At 41.1% G+C, this 27,446-nt stretch overlaps 2 protein-coding genes across 11 annotated transcripts in view; both read right to left on the bottom strand.

Annotated features, from left to right (window-relative positions):
• Nucleotides 1-331: 331 nt before the first annotated feature.
• On the bottom strand, nucleotides 332-22,223 carry MFF (mitochondrial fission factor). 10 transcript variants are annotated; one of them, XM_040073876.2, is made up of 10 exons: nucleotides 22,090-22,223; nucleotides 17,853-18,070; nucleotides 16,831-17,003; nucleotides 15,796-15,884; nucleotides 12,310-12,384; nucleotides 9,193-9,351; nucleotides 6,856-6,873; nucleotides 3,592-3,654; nucleotides 1,379-1,466; nucleotides 332-1,015 (listed from the first exon to the last, which is right to left on the bottom strand). In XM_040073876.2, the coding sequence occupies exons 2-10, from the start codon at nucleotides 18,067-18,069 to the stop codon at nucleotides 884-886; spliced, it is 1,014 nt and encodes a 337-aa protein (XP_039929810.1). In that variant the 5' UTR covers nucleotide 18,070; nucleotides 22,090-22,223; the 3' UTR covers nucleotides 332-883. The 10 variants fall into 10 exon arrangements, with proteins under 10 accessions (XP_039929810.1, XP_039929811.1, XP_039929812.1 ...); XM_040073877.2 differs by lacking the exon at nucleotides 22,090-22,223 and adding an exon at nucleotides 21,632-21,740; XM_040073878.2 differs by lacking the exon at nucleotides 6,856-6,873.
• A 2,436-nt stretch (nucleotides 22,224-24,659) lies between these two features.
• Nucleotides 24,660-27,446, bottom strand: part of COL4A3 (collagen type IV alpha 3 chain) — a 56,702-nt gene continuing 53,915 nt past the window's right edge. The window contains exon 52 of the mRNA XM_040074571.2: nucleotides 24,660-27,359. Coding sequence (XP_039930505.1) covers nucleotides 27,275-27,359 — 85 coding nt within the window. The 3' untranslated portion in view covers nucleotides 24,660-27,274. The remainder of the gene's footprint in view (nucleotides 27,360-27,446) is intronic.

Below are 27,446 nucleotides of genomic sequence, written 5' to 3'. Positions count from 1 at the left end.
CGGCCCGACACCAGCACAACACGCAGGGGTGGCAGCGTGCACGGGGCTCTCACCATGCACATCTGCTGCTCTGGAGCTGTTCAGGACACTGCTACCACTTCCAAGACTAGTTTACATAAATTCTCAAATAAATTCTGTTAAAATGATATTAAACAATGGTTTGGGGTTGGGCTTTTTTTGAGAGTTTTATTAAAGATACTACACCAAAATCTTATACTCCATAATATTTTGATCACTCACAGACTAACTTGCTTAAAAACGTAATTTATAGAAAAACATCTGCAAAATTAAACCTAAAAAAAATACATATTACACACCTCTGGACAATCTGCATGTTAGCAAAGAATTCCTTTTATTATTCAACCTGAACACATACTTAAACAAGGAACATACTCATGAAATAGGACACACTCCTTCATTATGGCACACCTCAAACTACTTGGACTAAAGGAAAACTAGTGCAATTGTTTAATTGCATCTAACAGCAGAACAATAAAAAATGACTCTTTATTCCTTTTTGTTTGTTTGTTTGTTTTCTTGTTGTTTTGTTTTTTCCAAACCCATTCCATTTGTTCTCTTCGCTCCACAACAAAACCTCCAGTGGTTAGTCCTGGAGACCACTTACTGCAGGAAGCAGACTCCCCATGGGCTGGTCCATGTTTACACAGAAGCATGCAAAGGAGGATACTGCAGCATTTGCAATGCAAATCTATTAAATACGTTATAACTGAACAAGGTGTCCCTTTAACACTGCAATTCTAGAGCCTTTATCTGTGGTGGAAGTTTCCAGTGTATTCATTATAAAACAGCATACAATCGGAAACAGAAACAAGGAATTTTGCAAATTGTGTTTTCAACTAGTAAATCTTTCTGAGAGCTGTGTCTAGCGCCGAAACCAAAGCCAGCTATTGAGTAGCCAGAAAGCTACAGTAATGGAATACATGATCATTTCCCTCTTAGCACGCTCTTTGTTCTCTTCTTCCAGGAGCTGGAGACGGCGATTAAGTTTGATTATCTAAAAACAAATAAAGGCTTTTAATATTTCATTAAAAGTTGCCACACTTTCTAGAAGCTTCTGAATAACCACGTAAAAATAGTATCTCAAACAGATGGATGTTAAACAGTTGATAATTTCACTTTCTGTCTTCAGTAAGTAGTGATCAGGTCCTGCAGTCCCTATTATTTAGGAACAGAAATGGAGTCAGATTCTCCAGACTCCCAGAACAAAGCATGGTAAGTGAGGCCAGCCCAGCAGGGGCACAGAGAGGAGCCCTTCCCTTGCCTGTTGTGGGTACCTTGGTAGTCATAGAGAAAATCTCCTCCCCCATTTTACCACTACAGCTTTATCCTAATGTCGTCAACACCGTGTTTTACATACCTGTCTTCTTAAGGAGGCAGCATCTACCACTGTCATGTCATCTGGTGTTCCCTCCAACGACGTCGCATCAAAGTTGGACAGACTGTATCTATCAAATGAAGGACAGGGCTCAGCTGTCTCAGCCATGCAAATCAGCAAGTTCCATATTTTATCAACATTCCAGATGTATATTTTGGTGGTGATGGAGACAAGAATTTTTTTTTTTTTTTTTTTGCAGCTGTTACATAGTTGCATTTCAATAGGTTCCTAACTGAGTAAAGCATAAACACATAAGAAGTGAGTAAGTGCTTGACTAAATTAGGGTTGATTGCTCTCTACACAGACAAACTTCCTGCTGACACACAGTTCCTCAAAAGACCGTTTCCAGTTAGTAACTGATTCATGAAACCTGAACACTGCCTGACCTGAAGTGCCAAAGTTGCAAGAGTAGAAATAACCAGACTTGTGAACTGTTTTATGCTCAGTACATACTTCAGTATCCCAGGGGGACACTTACTGAGAATTAAGAACCTAAGTTACATTAATCTGTATTTCAGGCAGACAATTTAGCAAACAAAGCCCAGTGCAGGGTCAACTCACTGCTTGCTGAACTTTGTGTGCATCAGAAAGTTTGTTCCCAGGGCACTCTTTATTTTTCGGAATGCAGCAATTCAGAAAGAGCATTATTCCAACTCCAGGACAAATGAAATAAATACAGAACATTTAATATCAGTTCAAAAGTGGCAGAAAGTCTATAAAGGTTTGTATTTTGATCATCCAAGTTCCAGCTCTTAACCAGATTAATTTCCAACAACTAACATATAAAGCAGTTCCTGATCCTCCACCTACTCCCAAGCTTCTCACTTTGTCTTAAAACCTCAGTTTCCAATATCAGCTCCCCTTGACTTCCTTTCTCACAAGACATGTGAACAGCTGCTGCAAACAGCTTAAATGCAGCAAAATAACGTCAATTCCCAACAAATACACCTAAAAGAACATTAAGCATTTAGTGACAGTTAATTGTCAACTTGAACTAACAAGAATATGAGTAGAATTCCTGGAGCTTGCACAATGCCCTTAAGTGCAGAAACTACTTTTGCACTGCAGGCTCTTCCATCACTTTCCTGAAACTTTTCTAGAACGCCCTCAGCTCAAACAGCCTTTCCTCTCTAACAAATTGTCAGGTTTTCACCTATCACTGCCCATCAATACTTTGTTTCTAAACAAGAATTGCTGTTTCTACATGAGAAGTGCCCTAGTCTGGACTTCAATAAGTGAGATCCTTCAGCTTTGCAAAAATACCCCACAAAACAACAAATCAAAACTTTCTTTACTCTACAGGTTCTCTGAGAACTGAAGAAATTTCTGATGAGGATCTTTTTGTAGCTATTTTTTTGTTAGTAGTACATGGCAGAAAGATTAGAAAATTCCACCAGATCGACAGCACAGTTGTCCCTCAGCCTCTCCTGGGAAAGGCAGGGAGGGTCGGCATTTCACTGAGATGCACACACCTCCCTCCCAGCTCACATAACAGTGTATCACTGCTGCTCTACAACTTCCAAACCATTCCAGGTATTAAATCAAGAGGGTTACGAGCAAAAAAAACCCCTGGGACATCTCTTGGACCATTTCAGAGACTGAATTACTGAGTTAGAGAAGAATCACCTGTTTGAGTCCAGTTTCTACTTTAACACAAATCTAACCTCCATTTCCATGAAAACACTGAAATCTAAATGGCAAAGGGGAAAAATGGATGTGAAAGGATTATTTTTTCCCCATCATCCTGACCATGGGATTATGTGTCAATCTTTTACCCAGTTCCACTGAAATTATGTCAATTCGCCAAGACAATGGCAGTGAAAAGGTCTCCAGCTACAAACAAGAAACAATCACAGGCTGAGAGCACCTCCAAATTAGGTGAGGCAAGGCCAAATTTTCTAGCAGGCTCCCTATTAAACAGCAAATACTTGAAACTATACAGCTCATGTAATGTAAGAGCCTCTCCTCAGGCATTAATCTGAGTCAGAGTTCTGCAGCACATTGTATCTACCAGACAACTGAGGTCTGGGCAGCTGACTTGGATGGGGAAGGAATAAAGGCTGGAAATATCTCAAGAGTTGAGAGGCAGCATAAAAGTGAGGACTGTGTTTTAAAATAACATCGCTGGAAAGAGGGAAATTGAAATCTGAATTTTTGAATTAGTAGATCATGACTAACAAAAAAAAGCTCTTTACCTGGTGTTGTCATGATGAGGGTTAGAGGAAGTGGTAGCAGCTGACCCACCACGTAACATTGGCCTACAGCAGGATTTTGTAGATTGAAAGCACAAGACAGAAACAGGAAATGACAAACAAGAGATAAGAGGTAAAACACAAAGAACAAAGGAACATTGAAATACTTCTAGATGTACTCTATGTTTCAATATAACTTCTATAATTTATTTTGTTGTACATTGCACTTTGGTATTTCTCTCATTCAAATTTAATCAACACTGAATGTTTTTGCAGCTAAGACGTGTAAGCAAATTTTTGATGAAGCAGCTTCATTTACAGAAGACAAGCTATCGGAATAGAAATTTAGGTGAATATGATCAGCCTTATGAAATAAGCATGAGAAACTTCAGGTTTAAAAAAACCCCAAAATTACCCCCCAAATCTAAAACCTCACCCAACAATAACAGTAAATCAATAACTGTACTACACATACTTATAAAAGCCCTGTTAATCATCCTCTGCTCCCTGCAGGGAAAGGGGAGATTTGTCTTTGCTGTATTCATCTATGCTAGATGTAGTTCAGAAAACCTGGCCCAGCAGCCTAAGGACCACGTACAGTCTGAAGAAAGGTGGATCCCTCCAAGGAGAAGTGACTACAGGCTTCAAGCAGATGTCTTGGACAGCCTTACAAGTGTTGCTCTTTTCCCTTTTCTCTGGGCAGGGAGGAAGAAAAGGTAGAGCTTTTTTGACTGCTGCAACTTGCTAATATACATGAAGTTTGCAATGAGAAGTTCCTGTATTGCAGTTCACAGCAGATGTGAACACCAGCAGTACCCTCTGACAAGCTGGCACTACGTGTTTCCAGTTCCTCTGGTCAGGAGGCCTTAGGGTTCTACATCACCATTAGGGTTTGTTGTGTGCAACAAGCTCTGCAGGAACCTGAAATCTCTTTTCAATCTCTTTTCAAGCTTTTTCATTTTCCCAATGCCAACCTGAGACACTTGTACGATGCATTTAATCCACATATACTGCAGGCTACAAAACTGAAGACAAAGAGAATCTAGGAATGAAAATCTTTCCAGCAGCTCCATGTAGGAGGCACAGCTTTGGTGCCAAGGTGGCTGGGAGAACGCTGTGGCCTGGCCTAAAACCAGCCAGAACCATGCAAAAATTTCACAGCCACCAGCTTCACTTCAAACGATCAGGATCTAGGAGCCCTGGCAAACTCTGCTACCTGCTAACTATTTCTTGGGACCAGGTCCTAGTCCAGTTAGCACCAGAAGTGCACAACAACGTTCTCCTCTCTAGCACTTAGGCCAGCATGATGTGCTTTACAAAACACAAAGCCCCATTTCTGATACATGCAATATAAGAATGTTCTTGTCTAAATGTACAAGGTCTCGCAGAAAGTTATCAAAAAAAGAGCTATTCCTAACCAGATAAATAATTCATTCTAGAATCTTCTCTGGCAGATGCTACAACTAAATACTTGGGACAGTGTAAGAAATTGAGCAAACAGCAGCAATGGAGGTCACAGAATTTCTCTGAGAACTTCAGTCAGCTGTAACTAACTGGCAGATATGGGAGTGCCAGTGCCAGCACCCAGCAGGCACCTCCCACACCATCTGACACAGTACAACATTTGGATTCTGTGTAATGAGAACAACAGTCTCAGGTGCTCTCTAAATTCAGCCACTGTGCTGTCTTCTGGCAAACAAAGTTTTACAGTTGTTGTAGAATTAAGCAATCCTAATTCACAACCACCCTTCCCAAGGAAAGCCACAGGCTTGGAGACAGCTGAGGGCTACAGCAAGTCACAAACCCAGGGCACTCTAGGATCTGTACAAGTCAGGAACTTAAACTTTGTCTTTGATCCCACTTCTCAACACAGCCAGGCTGTTAAGAAGGTGCAGGTGATTTCTTCCTTTTCTTTACAGTTCACATTTTATTTCATTACAGGTGGACCCAAAAGGAATACCTAATATTGCCCCACCTCTTCTACTTGCTTGGTTTTTTGTATCAACAGAGAATTGATTACATAGATCACAGTGGCTTCATAACTGAGATCCTTACCCCGAAATTTGCAGCAAGTTTTTTGGTAAATACAGAGTGTAAAAGTATAATATAGGCAAGTCATTAAATGCATGGGTTTCTTTAAAAGAAAATGTACATTAGAACTTTGAATTTTCTGGCTGCTTCTGTCAATTCCATCCTAAACATTAGTGCACGCTCAGAAGAAGCCATAGTACCAAGGTCACGTGTACTCCCTGCAAATACAGCAGCAACCTCAAACTTGAAGGGAATGATCAGGAATACAATTTAATACCAGTGGGAAAACAGGCAGTAAGGCAAGGAGCAACTGAACCTGGTTTGTCTTCTGCTGCCTCCACAGTGAGGACCCAACCCTAAACACAGTCTGGGAGGAAAACAACAAGGGCTGGACAGCTGAAGAACCTGGGTCCAGTTCCATGACTCCTGTGGCCAGCACACACCCTTTGCTCAGCAGAGGCAGCAGCTGTGCTCAGCTCTGGCTGTCCTGTCAAACACCTCTGCAGTGTCAGCAGGGCCATAAGAAGGGGCAATGGATGAAGGGATGTGTTCTGGATGGGCTGGGTGAGCTCCTGAACTACAAACAGCACGGGCTGGCTCCACCTGCTCCCCTCGCCTGTCTCAGTGCTGCCAGCAGTTACTGCAGAACAGCACAGCTCCTGCCCTTCCCAGCCTCCTTCACATCTGCACACACATCTCATTTCTTTCGGAACTATTATTACCCCAGGCCAGAGTCAAGTGTAGCCCTCTTTGATGGTCTTAATTCACTTCCCTTTTTATTTCCACAATGAAAAATATCATTAGCTTTCTCAATATAAAAAATTATTTTATAAAACCTCAGGATATCATCATGTGGGTGAAGTTTGGCATTTAAAAAGGACAGGAGCATTTTAGAAAGGGCTATCCTAAAGAAATTATAAATTGCCATGCTCTTTCCTCCTAAATAAAATGTACTGATTCAAGAGATGAAGAAAACTTTATCTAAAGTACAGATTTCAAAACAAGTCTATACAGATATGAAATAGTCTGTTTTTCCTGCATTTAAGACATCACTGAAATCTCCTTAAATGCATGGAGTTATTGGGGGTTCATTTGTAAGGTTGGTTTGTTTTCAGATTTTCTTCTGCTGCCTAGAGCATAAAATATCAGTCTTTAAAGGACACTAGGGGTAGGCCCTACAGTCATCCCACAGAAATTGAAACAGAAAAATGGTTAGAACTAGAAACCAAAACTGACCTATTGTCCTTGTCCAAGCTGAAGGAAATGCAAGAGTAAACAGTGATCATTAAATTGTTGCTCATTTCAATAACCCTTTATGTGAGCAGTGCTGGCTGAGCTAGGTATAACTCATTATCTGCAGCAGTACCATCAGCACCTACCGTTAGCAGTTTTAGTAGATTGGAAAATGTTTGGGGGGAAAAAAAAAAAAGACAAGCTATAAAACAAGTTAAAAATATTTCCAGTGAGTAACACACAGCCAGATCTTGTTAGTTTCAAAAGATCTCTTTAAGTATTAAGCACAAAATGTTAAAATAGGTAAGGCTTTGAGATAGAAAGCACATTACACAGAGCAAAAGAACAGAGTGCAGGTTTGGAGCAATTTAAAATGAACAATATTTTGCAACCATGCAAGTGGATCATCCAAATTTCACATTCCCACGCCAGCTGTAATGGTGGGTGTCTAAACACCCAGCCACAAAGAATACACTTTCACCTTATGGCAAAGTGCATTATTTTAGCATCTATTTATTCATGGGTGAATAGAAACAGGTTTCCCATTCCTTCTAGGAAGGTTAGTAAGAACACCTCAAAAATTCAAACCAGGATGAGTCATGCAGCTTTTGAAGCATTCAGAATCCTCAAATTTTTCTGATAATTCAACTAAGTTGAAAGTGTATGTATGTATATGGATTTGTTTTCCAATATCCAAGAAAACACGGGCAAGAACATGTGTAAGAGAAGCCAGGAATAAAACCTGTTAGCTTCACTGCAGACTGGGAAAAGAGCTACAGTTCCAATCAATATTTTAACAAGGACTCTTGGCACAGGATCTATAAGTGCTACTGTTCATAGACAGTACAATTTCTTCTTATCTGGGAGCTTTAATTTGGCAAAACAAATTTATAATTATATAATTTTAATATTGATGAGGAAAAGAAAAAAGTATTGATGCCCAATTGTTGATAGATAGGCATCAAAATTTTAACAGCTACAGCTTGGCATTTCACAGGATTAAATAATTCATTAGTTAAGCACCCAACTCACAGTATTTCAAGGGACTCTATGCAGCTAATTTTGTTTGTTTTTCTGAGTCCCAGTTTAAGAACACAAAACTCCAGCAAGACTGGAGTTCTTTACAATTCAGGAATGTTAATATGGGCATTTATATATTGTCAAGTCAGCAAACATGGTGAGCTACAGGAGGTGCCAGTTTGGAAAGTGACTGCAAACACACAGACATTCACAGTAAGATTGGCTTGATAGTCACATTTCATTACCAAAACAACTAGAAAGCAAACAATTTAAACTTCACACTACTCATAGTAAGTGTGCTGCTAAGATATTAGCAGAGGCAGACGGCAAAATTCAAAGAACTTGCCAGCACAGGCCACACTGAAGGGCTGCAGGAGGAATGAGCAGTTACTGCCAGTGCTCTTACCAATCATTTCCACTAATTCCTGGCAAGTCCCAGAGGTCTGAGCTAGCCCTGCACTGGAGACTGTGTGCAACTGTTACCTGAACTTCTGTGCTGGCATACAACTAACCTGGAAATTGCTTTGGGCAAATGAATATTGCCATTATTAGTCTTCAGGAATGTTTTTATAGCGTTAAACATGCCCTTCTTGGAATGCTTCCAAATCCACACAGTCCAAGGATACACCAAGTGAGCAAAACTCCACTGAAGAGAATGGAAATACCTATACAGGGATTGGCTCATTACTCTCCAAATGTCAGGTTAGCCATGAAACCAGAGACAGCAATAATCGGAGGAGCAACCAACTCCTCAGTGTCCCCTGCATTTTTTGCTCTCAGCATCCAAGGTGGTCACCATCAGTCACATGGCCACCAAAATTATTCCCAAGACAAACTGTAACAGTTTCAAGTCTCAATACATTATGAAAGTAGTCTACAATGCCTTGTAATATCCTACCCTGTTTCTGCATATTTTTTTAATGCTTTATGACGTCATCAACCCAATCTTATTGATTTGCACCACTGCTCACCAATGGAAAAGCAGGAGACAAGGCTTGTATATTTGCAGGCTCGGGGTCCAGTATTAATTGCAAAATACACTGATAATCTCAGAACAGCACAACCCCTTGCAGCCACAGGCTAACCCTTCCTATTAAGATTTTTATTTGGAAGGAAACCAAAACAATCCTATATTTGAAACAGAAGAATTTTGAAATGTGAATTTTGGACATTTAAATTGCTTATGAATAGTGAAAGCAAAGGAAAGCAAAAGCAAATAATTTCATCTCATCGTTGTGTAAACAGAAACCAAACTCCACTAAAAAGGAGAAAAGAAAAACAAAGCAGCAGAAGCTGGCAGAATCATTGACAACCAATCACCTGCGGTTTTCATCCAGCACATCCAAGACCTGCTGGTAAGCCCTACGAGTGGAAGACTGGATAAACGACAAAATGCCACGAGCAGAGTAAAGATTAATTCCATCTTCAGGTAACATATTGGGAGGACAGACACGAGCCTGTTGCAGTGATGGGGTCACACTGTTTGTACAAGCACAGTAAACGAAGAGAGAAATACTAGAGTCAGATTTTAAATGAAAAAAAGCTTTTCAGATAGACCCCATTCCAAAATGCTCATTTGCTTGCTTTTGGTTTACCCTTCTCCCACCAGTGTAAGGTAATGCTCCCAAATTTGAATAGTGTGGGGATTACAGCTGCATTTACATTTGTTCATCAGAAACAAACACAAGTAGTAATAAGGACACAGTTTTGATCTGTTATACAAGTTAGTCCTAGAAAGTGCTTGTACAGCTAAATCTGCACCTGTTGAAGTCAGTGTTCAAGTCCCCACTGCCATCAATGAGAGGAGCTTTTTTACAGGCACTGGTATTTTAAGAAAAACCTACACATTATTGCTTTTCAAAACACAAGCCTTTTTCAACAAGGAGAATCTTACACAGAACCCCTTCAACAAACACTTTTGGAAGCTGTGATCAAGATAGTATTCTGATTTGCACGTGAACAAGTTTAAAGGCAAACTGTAACAAATTCCAGAAATAGTACAAAATTCACATCCCAGTGACAACAAATTACACAATCTAACTTGTTGACTATGATGCAAAAAATATTATTTTAACTGGACTTAAAACATGGCCATTTGGATTATACCAGATTTGTCTATCAGAGAGAAAACCGTTTTGATAAACTGCCAATGATTTGCTTATGTTTCTTTACATTCAAAGTGACTTTATTCAAGACTTTTTTTTTAAAATCTGGAGGCTTTATTAGAGGTGAGATGCTTTTTTTAATAGGAATTAATTCGTGTTAACTTAATTGTAAATATTAACACACATGCAAACCAAGTGCAAGCCGCTGGACCCTTTAAATCTTGGGTTAGTTTTCATTCCTAGGTTAGCACCCATAACTCAACACATTTCCTTGCCACTTGTGCTTTGCTACAACAGCTTTGGATTTAAAATATCAATCTTTTTGACCTTGGCATTTTAATAAAAACATTAATGCTGAGTACTTGGAAGTTGGTTTGATATTTAGCTAATCTCTAGCTGGGTCAGAATTCTGTGGCTAGTCTTATTTTGAACAGTTGCTCTGCACGTGGCTGGCAGCAAGATCACAAAACTGAGTAGGACAGAAAGTTCCACTGAACAGAGGAATCAAAGAATGTTACACAAATGTCACCTCACCCACAGCAGAGCTCAGCCACCCTGGGCTGCAAGGGAGATTCACAGACTGGGGCTTGGCTGACACTGGTCATTGTTTGTTACCTCAGGGGCAGGAATCTTTTCAGGCTGCCAGAGACTCCATCTCAATAAATATCTGGTTGCTTCCTTACAGCTTTTTATTGTTCTCCCACACTTGTAGAATCCACCTTCTTCTGTATTTCTGATAACCTCTACTTTGTAATCAATAGTAGTGGTCACAGCCACACATTTTAACTCCAGAATTGCACTAGAAATGCCAGTATTCAGCAGAAAAATATCAAGCAGCAGGGGCAAGTTCAAAATATTGCCACAAAAATTATCAGAATTTTTACTCCTTGTGGATTTGCTGGATTGAGGCAAATAAGGGAAGAGTTAAGGCTTGAACTGACAGTATGTTTTACATGAAAACTGATTTTTCCTGTATATCACTTCAGAGATGTGGGGACATGTGTGACAGGAAGGGGGAAAGACAACATATTAAAAAAAAAAAAAAAAAGAAAAGGTAGCAAATAATATTTAAACATATTGCTAATCAAAACATTGTGGAATTCCTGTTGTCCAGAATGGTATTACTATAAATACTACAATAATGATCTTTGCACATAAAGATTTCTATATATACTAAAATGATTCTAAAAAAACCAAAAAGCAAAATAAAAAAAACAAACCCAGTTTTAACTACAGCTGTATAGAATTCTCTAGAATTAAGTTACATGTGCTGATTAAATTCAAAGCTATATAATAAGGAAAAATCAAAAACCAAGAATAATTCAATGAAGAGCACAAAGGCCACGACTGGGGGGTGGAGAGAGAAGCAAATTTTTTTTCTATTTTCCTTTTTCGGGATTTGAAATTGCTGTCCTGTAAGCATCTGGTAGTCCTTTGGACTATGTCAGAGACCTTGGAGAAGAAATATTATGAAGCAATTACCTGATAAACAAATCAGCCCAGATAACATAAGGAAAAAACCCAAAACTGCCATAAGGAAATTCTCTAATATGTAGTATGAGAAATTCTCATTAGACATTGTGGCTATCCCCCTTCCCTCCTCCATTTCTAGTGAAATGGTCATAGTTGTAGTTGTATGATTTTGTTTCTCAGCTCTGAAGAGCATTCTTATATATAGCTCCAGCCACTTATTTTATTCCTCCCTGGTTACAGACACCAGTCAATTCCAGAGGCTGGGACCAAAACAAACAAGATGAAATTAAAGACAGTACTATGAAAGAGCACAGTAGCATTTTGCTATATGAAGTTTTTAGCTTAGCAGTAATCTCCCCTAAACCTTCTCAAAGCATTTGTGGTGTACACAGGCTTTATTTCAGGTGTTTCTCTGATTTGCAGTTCTGGTAGTATCAAATGAGAAGTAAATAGATTTAACTAATTAAGGTTACTTTAAATTCAAGCAGATAGACAGACAGCACACCATCACCTTTTCCTCCATGACTTGCATGAAGAACAGAATTTCTCAAACTGTGAAATTGAACTCTCTTTCTCACACTAACCAAAGACAAAGAGTCAAACAAAATAAAGCTATTTTGAAACTCAATTGTCCCTTTCATTGGCTGTCAGGTGTTTTTCCCTATGCTTTTTACAGACGGAAACAATTTGGCCAAGTTTGAGAAACCCTGAAGCAAAATTAAAAACCACACATTCAGTGTAGCTATTTCAAATTTTATATTCTAAACTACAGGTACTTAATCAGAATATTAGTATGGCAGAGAGCTACAGAATTAAACACACTCTTGCTTTTCATATACCAGGTAATATTCAGGCTTACGTGCAATCCTTAGTCGAAAGAGGTGACTGGAACCGTGGCATTTTATTTCTTGGGACAGTATCTGATCTGTGCCACCTTGAATAATAATTGTAATCTCTTAAGTAAGCATCCTTACAAATAGAGGGATTGTCATTTAGAGGGTTGTCATTATTACTACACAGACAGTTATTGTACCAGCAGGTACTTGTTAGTCCCAGGATTTCTAAGAGCATTAGAGAATTACTGACTTTAGTGAAGCCCAGCTGCCAAAAGAATTCTCAGAACTGTCTCTGCATGCAACTGGATGATGAGAAGAGAAAGACAATGGAAGAGAAACCACTGTTTATGCATGTCAAGAACACTGTGACAGGGAGCCTGGCCAACTCTCACTTGCACAGTCTATTCCAGAAGGTTTCATTTTGTCACTTTGTAAGCCAAGCACTGGAATTTCACACAGTATATCTGAATATTTTGTCCAAGGAGGACAACAGAGTCCTAGACTAAAACTTGAGAATTCTAGTCATATTTTGAAAACAAAGGTTTTAAAAGGCAGTGCTCCAAGTGCCTCTTCAATCCTCATCACAGCATCTGAGCAGCCCACATGGACTTCTCTATTTGAAGGTGTGAACCAAACCCAAGCACAAAAACAAAGAGTTGATTTTTGTAAAGGTTGAGCAACACAGCATTTGTTAGTGCAGAAGTAAACTATTTTTTCAGCCAACAACACTGGATATAAGAAACTTTAGGAGCAGCTAGTTTCTTGTATTTTTGTAATTGACTGGAAAATTAGTATTTCCAGATGGTAAAGGAATTTCAAGGTAATTTAAATATGACAAGAGGCTGCACAATTACATCTTCTGTAGTGCAAAGAATAGATTTACATGACATTTGTCTTTTTTTTTTTTTTTTTTATTTAGACTATATGTCCTGAAGGCTCAAACTGTGAGGAAACATGATCCAAGAGATTACTTCTTCACCAATCACAGGAGGCCTGGCCTTCCTGCATTTGTGGGAGCCACACAGGTTCCACTGTGACCATGGTGTTTTTACAGTCTGAATTCCTAGAACGCTCTCCTGAGAATTAGCCAGGTACAAAGTCACATTCTCCACTTGGAGAGCGACAAAATCCGGATTAGGGAGAAACGTCAGACTCAGCATCAGAGTGCCATAGCATGTTCCAAGTAATTTCTTTCTTTGGATCATATTGAATCAGAAGAAGCAATTATAACAGAGAAAGAAGCCATTTCCAGGAAACTCTGTGATTTCAAAGCAGATGATCTAACACTAGACACAGCATAACTTCTGTCATACGAAAACAAGCACCTGGGAGGACAAGAGAAAAATGAAGTTCTACTAAAATACATTATCTGCAGGTCAGAAGTGCAGAATACTGCTATGAAGGAAGATATCTTCCACATGGGCAGCAGAGAATACAGATCAGAAGGCTCCACATCATCTAGCTGTTATTTATCTTACAAACAAGAGAAGAGATCCTGGATCAATCAAAACGATACAATAGAAGGTGCCTGGCATTGGAATTATGATTTGTTTGACAGATCTTATCAAGCACTAGCATGGGCATCAAAAGAGGAAAAATAATCTCCAGGTGTGTCAATTTCCTGGCTTTTGTAAAAGATAAACTGAGTCATGCCAGCTGCCAGTTATATGTTCCTTGATCACAGCCTTTTAAAATTCACAGGATTCCAGGTGCTTATTCTATTGCTAAGCCTCTGAAGGACTGATAGTTGATTAAAATACTGTGACAGCAAATAACATTCAGACCGTGGAAACCCAGTAATTCTATCTATAACTATTGAGTGACAGCAAAGCACACAGGTGAATTTTACAGATATAGGATTTTCAGATTCAGGTAGTCCAGACATGTGAGAAATCTGACAGCAACTACAGGCAGAGCTGTTCTTACTATTTTCTCAGATGGCTGGCATGGCTCATGACTTTTGGAAGACTAAACTAACATGGGGATCAAGTGTAAAGCAATTTCAAGAAATTGCAAGAATTTCTTTATCATCTGTTTTTTCCCTTTAAGTGCAATACATCAAAGACTGGCAAAGCAGAGCTGGCAGCATCAAAGGGAGAAATATCTCTACAGGAAGCTCCCATCACATGAAGACCACAGTACTCCAGCATGTACCGTGTCCAAACTACCAGATGGGCAAGAGAAAGCCGTTCTGAAGTGACATTAAAGTGTGTCCAGTCCAACAGGACATTACTGGGTAAGTGACACCACAGGGAGCTTGGACACTGAGCAGGCTGACAGAACACCCAGAGACTGAGCAGATCAGGAGCTTAAAGATGAGAATCTAAGTTTTGCCAGCTCAGTAAGTGTGTGTGACCACGCAGACCTGAGCGCCTAGACATGTGCTCTATAAACTTGTATGAACCTAAAGTCTGATCCTATAAGAAGGGGAAGACATGAAACAATATTTCCATGAATATCTGGAAGAGAAGAAGTATAACATGTCTGGAACGTGCATCAGAGTACATTTCATTTTAGCCAAATTAACAGATACACATAGGACCTCTTAGTGCCCCGATGGAAACAGAAGAAAACAGGCATTTCTAGGGCATAATTCACTTGATCTACTTTAGACTAAAAATAGGTAGACCCTAAATAGGCTATGCACTTATTTCCCTCTAGCTACTGAAAATTAAGTTTGATGGTGATTTAGCAATAGTGCTATACAGTCTTCATTGGGACAGATGAATCCCATCTTTCAAATTTTAATTCTAAAGCTTTTTCTAAGGCAAGTATTCCTTATGGCAGCTGTATTAAAATTCATATATAAAAGATTCCTAAGTGTTATATTGCAAAACCAGTTATTTCCAGGTGAAAAGATGCTGTCACTCAGAATAAGTCATGATTAATCCAAGACTATAGTATCTAATAAAAATTCACAGACATGTATGCCTTTAGAAGGCACCCTAAGAACTGCTACCTTGAACAGTAACAATAGATGAAATTTCCAATTCTAAATGCTCCTTGCCATTTTGGTCAGAAAAGATTAAGATATATATATACTCACAGATTCCAATACATGAGGCAAAGTGACACCACAGAAAAACTACTTATTCTAATATTTATGAGAAAATAAAAGTATTTCTTCTCCTATGAATGAAAATCATTGTAATATTAACAGTGAGAGAATTGGGAACATTTTGATGCACAAAGAAGTCTGTTTCCTGAAAATTTAGGGGGAAAAATATTATACCAACTCAAAAGCTGTAAAATCTCCTGAAGTAATAATTCCTGGTAACTGGTGAAACCAACTGTGAGCCCACAAACACTTCCACCCATCCACTGCAAGAAGACACCTCCCTAAACAAAACCCAGAGCAAAGAAGAAAAAGGCCGGCGTTCTAATAGTTAAATGATGTACTTGCCACAACACACAAAACATTAGTTGGGAAAAGCAAATAAGGGGAGGTGAGGAACAAAGGAAGCGTGTCCCAGAGGTGCAGCAGGGGCCCTGCAGGGCGCTGCACTCACATGGAATCGTTGCGGGCCAGCTGCCCGTTCTGCCGCGTGGCGTTCTCGCTCATGGAACGCTCTCTCTTCAGCCTTCCCACCGAGCGCACCTGCAGCACGGGAGCAAGAGAGACATAAAAGCCAGAGAGTTCCAGGACACGACACCGCGCTCTGGGGGTTTGGCAGTCACATCTGCCCTCAGATACAAAGGCACATTTTCGTGGGTTTCACAGTGATTAGGAGGAAAACAACTGATGACAGATCTGATGCTGGTGCACGTAAAAATCAAGCTCCTAACTCACTGCAATCCTGCTGTTACCTACCCATGTGACCTGATGTCAAAATTATGGACCGACAGAATTTTGAACATTCTCTGGAGATACTCAAAGCCCTCAGGACACAATCCTGAGTAAAATGCTCTAGGATGACCCTCCTGAGGGAGCCTGGACTAGATCAAGTCCAGTGGTCCCCTCCAGCCTTACCCATTCTGGGATTACTTCCTATTACCAGAGATAAATATATTTCCATTGCATTTTGTAAGTATATGGAATATGCAGCTTCATAAATAATTTTCCATTTTTAAAGTGTCAGTTGCCATTATTCACCTGGATGCCAATGTTATACCACGCTTTGAAGTTTTGTTAAACTTATTAATTCTATGTAGTGTTATATCATCTGGATATGAAGTCCAGAAGTTACCCACATACATGTTAACGTATAACTATATATATTACGACAATCTTATCTTTTTCTGATACTCTGTAAATCAAAAAAATCTTCCAGCTTTCTCTCCATCACATGGATTTTTTTGTTAGAAGCATTTTGACTTTATTTTTGTAAGTAGTGAGTAAGCTTGCTGAGCGTGGCAATCCCAGGCCATCTGCCACTTCAAAGTCTAAACGGAACTACTATAGTGCTAATAAAAATATTTTTATATTTCCCCAACATATGTCAGCACCGAGTTGAACTGTACCACAGTAGAGAAATCATTGGTCATTTCACTCTCTTTAGTAGAATGCTTCTCATCTAAGGAAAAAGCAAAATCAGAGTACTGGCCTCTTCACTCTGAGGTGTCTGCTGTGGAGGTTTTTCTAGGTCCAAAAAATCTAGTGGTTGATCACTAAGAGAAATAACACGGGGAGGAGTTTTCAATGCCAGTGGTTTGAATGGAGTAGACTGAAGAATGTCAAGGTCTGCTGGTCTGGAAAATGGAATGTCTTCAGTATTACCTGCAAGAACATCAGTTGTTAATAGAAAGCAATTTGTTCTGAGGCCTGAAGGCCAGTGCTTAAAGTTCAAAAGGACATCACAGAGTAACTTCTCCTGCCTATGCCAAATAATGAAGTATAACCTTCTTTAACAGGTCTTGTATGTTAAACACTACTGTAAAGTGCTCATAAAGACCACACTGACACTTATTTGAGCAGTTTCTCTGAGGACAGTGATCCTGAGTAACCCTGAACCACATCAACTGTTATGCAAGTGAGAGCACTCAAGACACAGCCCTGTCAGTGGAGTCTTTGACTGGGGACGTCAAAGCTTAAAATATATGCATGTCACACATTTTGCAAACTGTCAGACCTTCAGCAGTTCTGGATCTGTCACTGTAAAGCCCCTGACCACAAATACTAAAGTAATATTGATAGAGTCCACTCAGACAGATTTTTAACAAAATTAGCATTCTGATTAAAATCAAACACATTTTGCATGACAAATACAAAGTCCATCCCCAAAATTTGTTATAGTTTAGCTTACAGTTAATTATGAAAAATCGGGTGTAAATCAATAAACAGTATTTTTTTTCCCAAAAATAGCATAGTAAGATGAAACATCAGCAATTATACCTTCTGTTCATAATTAATTCATCAGCTATCTCCATTATAAGCTACACCAAAACTATTCATGAAACATTTTTAGACCTTAAAAAACTTCCCAAGTTAAAGAGCTTTAACTGTTTAAACACCAGAAAGCATTTTACAGGTTGTTCTTTAAAAGATGACATATCAATATATATTTTTTCCATCCAGCAAGCTAGGGAACAAATTGAAGTTTTCTCCTGCACCGCGATGCAGCCATACCTGCCACCACAATCCGCTCTGGAACCTGCATAGTTACACTGGCATTTGGAAATCCTTCCTGGCTGTCCTTGTCCAGGTCAGCGTTTTGAGGAGCCACCTTGAGTTTCTCGGGGACCCTCATGCGCTGGCTGATGCCCTCGGTGTATTCCATCTCGTACTGCAGCCGGTTCATCTCCGCCATCTCGGCAGCCGGCGACGGGAACGCGGCCCCGCTCATCCTGCCAAAGGGAACCCAAAACTCTCAGAGCGGGACAGGAACCCAGCAGAAATATGAAGAGAAGCTTTCTTCAGATTACCAGTTGAGAGTCCTCAAACTGAGCCATGACAAATAAACAGAACCAAAACAAACCAACCCAGAAATTCTGCAGGTAAGGTCATATTCCTGCTCTGGCTGGCAGAAATAGAAATACGAACAAACAAACACATCAGAGAATCGGTAGGATTGACAGGAAATCTATTTGAGATTAGTGAGAAATCTAAATTATTGATTTGCATTTACACAAATCCATTACACTGGTGGTTGAGAAAATGGCTGAAGTCTCACAAAACTGCATGTTGAGGCAGGGGAATGACAGAAAAGACTCAGCCTGGGCAGCAGCCTCCTGCTCACTGTCAGTCACCCAGATCTTACCCCATCTTACAAGGATAAAGTTCCTTATCAACAGCTTGTCAAATCAGCTTGAAAACTGAGAATATTCATAACCCTTTCCAAATGCAGCAATTCTTTAAACATCTCACTTCTATATTTTTCTGTAAATTAACATCTTACTTCTGGGGAACTGATACAAGATGGGGAGGAGAGAGAACAAGACTTTATTTAAACTTAAAAGAGTTTGCCAATACTTTATATAAACACTTTCCTAAAAAAGGAGTGGGATTTCAAATGAAGCAGTGAAGGAGTTTCCTAGGAACTGGGCTGTGCAATTAGGAACTTACTAATGCAATTGCTGGGAGTTGTGTCAAAGACCAAGGTAATTGGGAGTCTGAAGTTAGTTTTAAGGTTGAGAGAAAAAGAAATCCTAGAGCTGTACCTGAGGGTGGCTGGAAAGGGACCTCAGACAGCTGGGAGAAGATGATTACCTGGGCAGTGGCCAGTTGCTGATGGCTCAGACCCAGATCATGGTTATGGGCTCAGTTAGGAGACACCCTGGAGCTGCATTTGGAGAGGGGCTGCAAAGGGGCTCCCAGAGGAAACACTCAGCTGCAAGGACTGGTTGTGGGAAACTTTTCACCCATGCAATGGCTAGGGGCTTGTCAACAGCCCACGCTGAGATGGGTTTTTTTACTACTAGAATAGGGAAACAAAGTTTCTAGACATATGTATCCACAGTCAATATGTAAAAGAGCTTTCCTGGCAAACCTGCCTATGCGAAGCACATAGGCTAGCACAAAATCTATGCGCGGTGTTGCTCAAGTAGGTCCCTAAATGAAGTAACCCATCCTGGCAAAAAGGCAGGGTTTGCCACTAAAATTTCAACTACATTCCTTTACTATTTTTGGCACCAAGGCCACATCTGTCGCTGCGCGTGCACTTTGCTGAGCTGAATGTGCAGAACTCAGACAGCAAAAGGCCTCAGTGCAGCGCAGCCACAAGGCAGGTGAGAGCCCACCATCTCCCCTCCTCCCACCATCTCACACAAGCAATACCTCCACACTTATCAACAAAACCTTGAATAACCTTCAGACAATGGACAGAAGCACAGAGAAGGATCTGGATCATGTAACACATGAATATACCCAGGATGTGATCACCTGGCAGTCCATCCTCAGTGCTATTTGCAAGGCTCCTAACCACAGATCAAATAAAGCATCTCAATAATCTCCAAGTGTCACTGTAGCACAGTAGGAGACCAGATGATCAGGGAGCGGGTAAAAAGGCCACTGTGTAACTTTAAGGAAAGGTCTATGTAAACTTTAAAAAATTAGTTTTAAAGGAAATACTTGAAGTACTGCACATTTAATCCACCTGTATTAATTCTCACTGTTTGTCTTAAGTGCAGGAAAGTGAAACAACCCATTTAATTAAGAACAAACACTTTATAGCAGTTCAAGAGGTGCTTCAGCATATGTAATTGAAAAATTTTAACCTTTTCACACGGAGTTTTTTCATCCCTGCCCTTTGATTTTACAAACTAGATTTGTCCCTCCTACACGACACTGGCTAGATCAGCCAGTGACACGAACAAAATACACAGCCTTCTGAGATTTCTACATTCCAAAAGGTGCTTCTCATTTTAAACGTGATCCATAATGCCAATCTCACAAAAATCATAATGTCAAGAGAGAGATCAAATTTTAAGAACTTACAGTACCCGAGTATTGACTGGCAACAGCTTGAAGCACACTTACTGCTCACATGTGACAAAAGGTGTTTCCCTGCTTGCTCACTCTCATTTGGAAACACCTGGCTGGCTCCAGTTTTAGTGATCAAGTATTCCTGCCCTGCAGCAGTGTTTGCACCACAGCTTGCTGTGGCTTTTGGGCACAGGTCTGCTCACACAACTGCTTTCCAGCTGCAAGGCAAAACCTACACAAAAGCAGACAGCAGTAGGAAGTATTTATAAACTAAATAGCACTGTGTGGGTTTAGCAGCACCTCCAAGGACCTGTAGATGCAATACCTCGATATCTTCCTACTCTTGTCTACTTCTTGTCACCAAGAACTGGATTTGCTGTCGAAGTGATTTCAATTTTTACTCCTTTTTACAAGAGAACAGCAAAACAAGAAACAGTGAGATCTCAGCAACAGATGAAACATTTTAACGAAACTTCTGAACAAAACAAAGTTATGTTGTCTGCAATGTCCTTGTTACACAAAGTATTTTACAGAAAGCATTAATAATAAATCAGGAGACTGAGGATTTTAAAATGGATATTTACAGAACTGAGTACCTCTTAACGTGGCATGATAATAGAAGTCTGAGAATGACAAGACAATAAAAATCCAATCACAAACACAGGACAAACATCAGAGAACAGCTGAAGTGCAAATGAGCATCGGCAGCATAAGAAGGAAAGGAATGAGGACGAAGCAACGCATACAAATGTGAGGGATGACTGTTTGGCAGCATTTTGGCCATAATCAGACATTGGCCATATCTGTGCTGCAACCAGGAATGTTCTGCACAGCCTGGAGCCCCAGATAGAAGAAGATGAGCTCTGGTAACAGTATAGCACTGTCAGCACTGAGCTCAGAGAAGGTTTTACAACCCACACCAAACTGTAGCTTCTGCAGCTCCATTACATCCTGATGTAGCTACTTCACAGATCCTCTTTTCATGTGCACATAAGCTACAAAGTGTTCCCTTGGCAAGCATCCAGATATCCTTGGACAAGTAAAAAGGGGAAGAGGAAGACTCAGAGCAAAGTTAAGGATACAAATTAAGGACCCAATTCTGGGGCTCTGTAACTGTCGGAATAGAGATCAGAGAGGCCGTGACCTAACAAAGGACGAAACCAACAATCGGAGGGAGAGCAGCACCAGGTGTAGGCTAAACGCTGAAAGCTGCTCTGCAAAGCAGTTACAGGTGCTGAACTTACACAATACACTGGTCCCTCTCCTCAGCACTGGGATGACATCAACAAAACGTACCTATTCCACACGAGCAAGGCCATATGATCACAAAATACTAAAGGCTACATTCTTTCGAATTTGTTTTACTCTAGCAGAATGTTTTAACGCGAAATACTTAAGAAATTCTTTTTAAATAAGAAAAAAATTACTGGAGAACGTTAGAAGAAAAACGACACTCTGACAACCATTTTTCTGGAACACTCAACTATTCACTGCGCTGTGGCGGCATTAAAAGCATTCGGAAACAGAGGGGGTGTAGGTTCTTCCTTCCCTTTCAGAGGGGGTCGTCACGGCGGGTCAGCCGATAACGTGCGAGGAAATTGGGGAGCTCGCGGCCTCGGCGCTTCGCCCCCCGGGTGTCCCCGGGGCTCCGGTGCCGCTGCCGAGCGCTCCCACACGAGCCGGCAGCGAGCCCGGCACCGCGGCGGCGGCACAGCCCGCGGGGCCCGGGGCGGGGCGGTGCTGGCAGCCGGGAGCCGGGGCGGGACGGCCCTGAGGGGGCCGGGGCCGAGGGGGCGCGCGGCCGCGGGGAGCGGGGGACGCACGGGCTGAAGCGGCTCCAGCTGCGAGCCCGGCGAAGGGCCGGCTGCGGCCCCGCGGGCAGGCCGAGCCCTCCGAGCGGACCTGGGGCCGCTGCCGGCAGGCCCCGGCGATCCGTACTCACCCCGTGCGGCGTGAGGAAGCCGAGGAGCGCTGCCAGCTCGGCTCGGCCGGGAGCGCGTCAGGCACCGCGGCACCGCGCTCGCACCGCGCTCCGCGGGTCAGCCGCCAAACGAGGCCTACGCGTCCCCATCGGGCTTCCGTAAGGGCCGCTCGTCACGTGACTGGAGGCGGGCGGAAGCGGCTCTCGGCAGTGCCTCACGTGCACTGGAGGGGGTAGCCATGTTTAGTGAGGGCAGCGCGCGCCGCGCAGGCGCCTTGGAGTGCCCGGCAAGGTGACCCGCGGCAGAGCCCTGGCGGGCTCTGTTGTGTCCTGTCCTGCCGTGTCCTGCCTTGCCCTGCCTGGGGTTGTGCTGTGCCGGCTGGGCCGTGCCCGGGGGTGTGCTGAGCTCTGGCCCTGGCAGGAGCCGGGGCACTGCAGGGCGCATCTGTCGGCCCACAGCCCGCTGTGCCCTGAGCCGCTGCTCCAGTGCAGCCCCGCCGGAGCAGCCCCGCCTCTGGCCGGCTCTCGGCTCCCGGGGCCCTGCCTGGCCCACACCCATCGCCGCCCCGTTACCGTCACGTAACATTTGTCACCAAACGTCGGTGACAGCCGTCCCTTTACTGCCCCGCTGGACCCCAGCGCACACGCCGGCTCTGCGCAGCAGAGCTCCCGACGAGCTAAAACGCTTCCAAGGGCACCGTTAGCTGACCCTCCCTCAAACTCATCCTCAGGGAACCGAGGAGCAGCTGCTGCTCCATGGCATAACTCAATTTTCCAACTCCATACAGGGAAATACAATGAAAGATGCTATAATATATATGAGGTGTTTTTTAAAGAGAAGAAAGCAGTCTCGGAGCTTTCCCTGTCTTTGCATTTACGATTACAATATTTTGGAGGTCAGAAAGTGTAGCTGCTTCACCACAGAAGCATGTATTGATCACGGGCTTGCAACTTGCTCATTCAGCTCTTCACAAATAACCAACAGCACTGTTTAACAGAGCAAGTGGTCAGAAATGTGATCTCCTACTAAGGACAAGTTGTCTAACATTGAGAATGATACAGTAGTTGCCTTAAGCTCATATACTTGATCCTACATTTGGCCTCCTTGAATCATGAGCTGTGGCCCAAGCACATCTTACCAGGCAATCCACATTGCTCTGTATGTGGAGTCCTCAATTTTGCCTCTTCTTTAACATTTTATTAACTATCAAGAGCATTTTGCCTTTAAAATAAACTAACAAGAACACCACCCCCCCCCCCGCCAAATAATAGTCTAAAAACTGGTTCTTGAAGCACGCTAGAAATCTTGTTCCTGTCCTGTGAATCCCCATAGATAATTTTGAGATGAGTTATGTGACTGTTATAATTCCATCCAATATACGACTTTTTTAATAAATTCAGTGGTCACATGCAAGTCACTTGGGTTGTTCTGAGTCACAGGAAATCCTCCAGAAAAGCTCTGGTGGGGATTTTAGAGTAGTATCACATTATCAATTACCATTAGAGGGTCACGACTGCCCATGACCCCTGTCTTCTGTCCCATCCTAAAAAGAATTGTTATCAGGCTGTATCCCTTCCCTGCTCAGGATGTTCTTTCCTTTTTTTTGCTTTGTGTACAGGTCCTTGCACAAGTAACTTTCTTTGAGTTTGCAGATTTCGCTGCAGATATCCTTTCAGATATATGCAGAGTTTCAGATCAGTGATTTAAAAGGCCATCCTCAAACATGTTGCATACAACACAGTTCTGGTGTTTTGTCTTCCTTATTTTCATGCTGAACTCTTGATAATAATTTTAGGTTGTGCCTTTTTCTTTCTGCTGCACAGTCTGATTGTACCAAGCACCACAGAGCCACTCCCCACATCCCACCTCACCATGGGATGGGAGGAGAGTCAAGAAAATAAAATAGAACTCATGTTGTGGTAAGAATGGTTTTATAATTGAAACAAAGTACTAATAAAGATGATACTTTAACTACTAATTGTAATAAAAAGAAGGGGAGAAGGAGATAAAACCCAAGTAAGACAAGTAATGACAATACAGTTGCTTATCCCCTGCTGGTCCCTGATCCACCATCAGCCTTCTCTTTCCAGGTAACTTCCCCAGTCCATATACTGGGCGTGACATTCTGTGGTGTGAAATTGCCCTTTGGCCAACTCAGGGAACCTGTCCCAACCTTGTTTCCTCCCAGCTTTCCGTGCATCTCCTCACTGGCAGACCATGGGACACTGAATTGACTTAGAGTAAACTCTACTGAGCAACAACCTGACCATCAGGCTGTTAGCAATATCAACTAGCAGTTAGCAAATTCTCATACTGAGTCCAGAATAGCCCTGAACCAGGGCTGATAAGAAGAAAAACCCCAGCATCCTATGTAGGAATATATCTAGGAACAAAGCTGGCATGCAGAGACCCAGCTTAGGTATTTACACTCAAGTGCTAAACTTGGAATGTGATCCAGGTCAGAGAGACTAGTGTATTTCTGAGGACACTCCACCCCCTGTTTTAATCAGATAACACTTTTTTTTTTTTTTTTCATGCACAGGCAGTGGGCAAGATCATTAGCATTGGAAAGGGGAAAAAAAGCCAACGTAGAAATGGATCTTTTATTTAGTCAAAATATTTTTATTTAGCTGTATTTAGCAGAATGCAGCCCCCATTGTTTGCTCATAATTCCCAATTTCTCATGCATCCATTCTTTCAGTACAATATATTAACAGCTTGCACCTCACCAGCACTTTCCAGTTAAGGCTCCCAAATCATTTACAGACATCAGTTAACTAATCCTCACAACAACCATTAGCAGTAGGAAAGTAAAATGATCTGCAGTTGCAGTGAGAAGTTAACATCAACTTTTCCCAAGCTTTTCTTTGATTTCCAGTGTCTAGCTTGTATTATGCCAAGCTTGACAAACATGTGTCCCTGCAGTTGTATTTCATGCTTTTGAAAGAAAGACTCAGTTTGAGCACTCAAAATCTAGAGTTATTTATCAACATCTTTCTTTAGTAACTTGTTGAAGGCCACACAAAAAGTGAGCAGCAGAGTCCAAAACTGGGAACAAGGCATAACTTCCAGTTATGTGCTATACTATGAGACTATAATTCTCTGTAACTTACCTTTGGACTTTAAAGCCACAATCCATTCCCTTCTCCTTTCACATCATTCTCTACCGGACACATTTCTAGCTGACTTCAGCTTCAGGTACTCACATTTGCATTTCACTAGCAAGTTTTACATGAGAGTCTCCACAGCCATTGATTCTATGTTGTTACAATGCCTCTGGATGACTGCAATGAACCTTAATGAAAAAAAGAAACCACTAGCACCCCAACCTACCAAGCAACAGGAGTGGTCTTTATCTTTGAGTATTTAAAGCAAACTTTAGAGTTCATGGAAAAGTCTAGTATGTCATTGTTTTAAAGAAGATAACCTCAACCCCAGGCTTGATTCAAATGAAAGACTAAATGTTAACTTGACATAAATACCTTCTTATCAGTAGTGCATCTGCAAAGAGATTCTTCATAAAGCCCTGTAAATTCACAATTATGCCTTGCAAACAGAATTACTGTGATTGTTCAAGCAAACAGTAATTTTAAAATATCCATTTGGTTCACGTAAATGGTATCTTCACATTAGCTCCATCATAAGAAACTGGCATGGAACACAGACAAAACCTTTTCTTAGGTTAACACTGAAAATTCAAACAGTCTGACAAAACAATGCAAGTATTTTAACGGAAACAATATAAAATTTCACTGGTTTAAAAAAAAAATCTAAATGAGAAATCCTGGTTATTTCACTGAATTGCTAGACCCTACATTTAAAATGGTGCATTTACAGAACTATTCAGATGAATCAGGCTTCTTCTGTAACACTAAATACTGAAATTCTGATAAATTGTGCAAGTATTAAAAAATATTAACATTTTAAATGTCAACATTACAATTTTAAATAGCCTTGCAAGTGCAATGTTATAAATATTAAAAAAACTTCAGAGCTACAATTTTATATAATTTATATGAGCAAATGAAAGTGCTTTTCAAGTATTTATGTTCATTTAAAGTTGGATTCTCTTGTATATAAGTCAGTGCTTAGATGGTACAATTTAAATATCAGTCTTTTAAAAAATTCTGGATGCATACATTTATCTGGATGGAATAAATGGTTTCATTTGCAGATATGTGTGCTAAATATTTAAATACAGAATACAATTTGTGATAAATATTTAAATATGAAATACTGTAAAATGGAAATATTGATTTTGTTAGGAATCACATCCTAACATGGGTGTGTGATAACCTAATAATGTCATGGGAGCCCTTGAGCCATATAGTGATTGTTAATTCTATCAAAATCCCAAATTATATGGTAAATAATTTTTTTCTTCAGGAGAGATGAAAGCATGTGATTATAATAGAGGCCCAGTACCGCCAACTTTGAAGAACTCAAAGACCACATGACCTGTGTCAAAAGCCATGGAATCTAATGAAAACTTTCCAACACTTTCTTTAGTCAGCCCTTAGCCACAGTCACTGTGGAGCACACAGCCAGTGCCTGTCACCACTGTCCTGCCTGCCCAGTGCCTGCTGTCGCTCCCTCTCTGGCCAGTCAAGCACCATTATCGTCACAGTGATACAAAAAGCTTTGTACTCCTGGTTGCCAGCCAGAGGAAGGGTGAGGCACATGGGAGCCACTTGTTTATTAGACAAGAAAACCAAACCAAACAACTCTTAATGAATCATTATATAGTTAAAAGTGCACTGAAAATATTTCCTATTGAACCCTATCTCTCATAAGTGCCAGACTGTCATCTTAAATGAAATCCACTTGGAACACTGAACATATGTAAGCTGATACAGGAGCATTTAGTTTGTCTTGCCGTTTGAAAAGCACATGACACAAGGCAGCATTAACATCCTTCTTAAAGATCTGGTGATGCCGTAGTTTTATGGTGAAGATGCAGCTCAGAAATGACAAGGTTCAGCAGACGCCCCTGCAGATGCCTTTATAAGCTTCCTCCAACAAAGTGCTTTGTCATTTGCCAAAGACAAAAGTCAAACCGTTGCCCTACCTCACCACAGTGCTGCACTGGCAATTTATAATTTTCTTTCCAAATGCAGCCGGACTTTAATAAATTATAGCTCTTCAGCATTAGGCAATTCTTTGTAATAAATCAGAGTTTCATGTTCTGTTAAGAGTGGCCACCGTTTAGATTGGTCTCTTCATGCAGACCTGACAACGACTGATGATATTTTCTAGTTGTCCTGCTTTCAAAGTCTGTGGCACAGGTCTCCTAGAAGAAAAAACCCAAACATTCATTTTTTTCCTTTAAAAAACAGGGAGAGACAATGTGAGTTTGGATATGGAATCACTGACAACA

This window comes from Hirundo rustica, chromosome 10 (genome assembly GCF_015227805.2).
Source record: "Hirundo rustica isolate bHirRus1 chromosome 10, bHirRus1.pri.v3, whole genome shotgun sequence".
Taxonomy (NCBI): Eukaryota; Metazoa; Chordata; class Aves; order Passeriformes; family Hirundinidae; genus Hirundo; species Hirundo rustica.
Note: the sequence above shows the minus strand (reverse complement) of the source record. Positions and strands in the feature narration are given on the sequence as shown.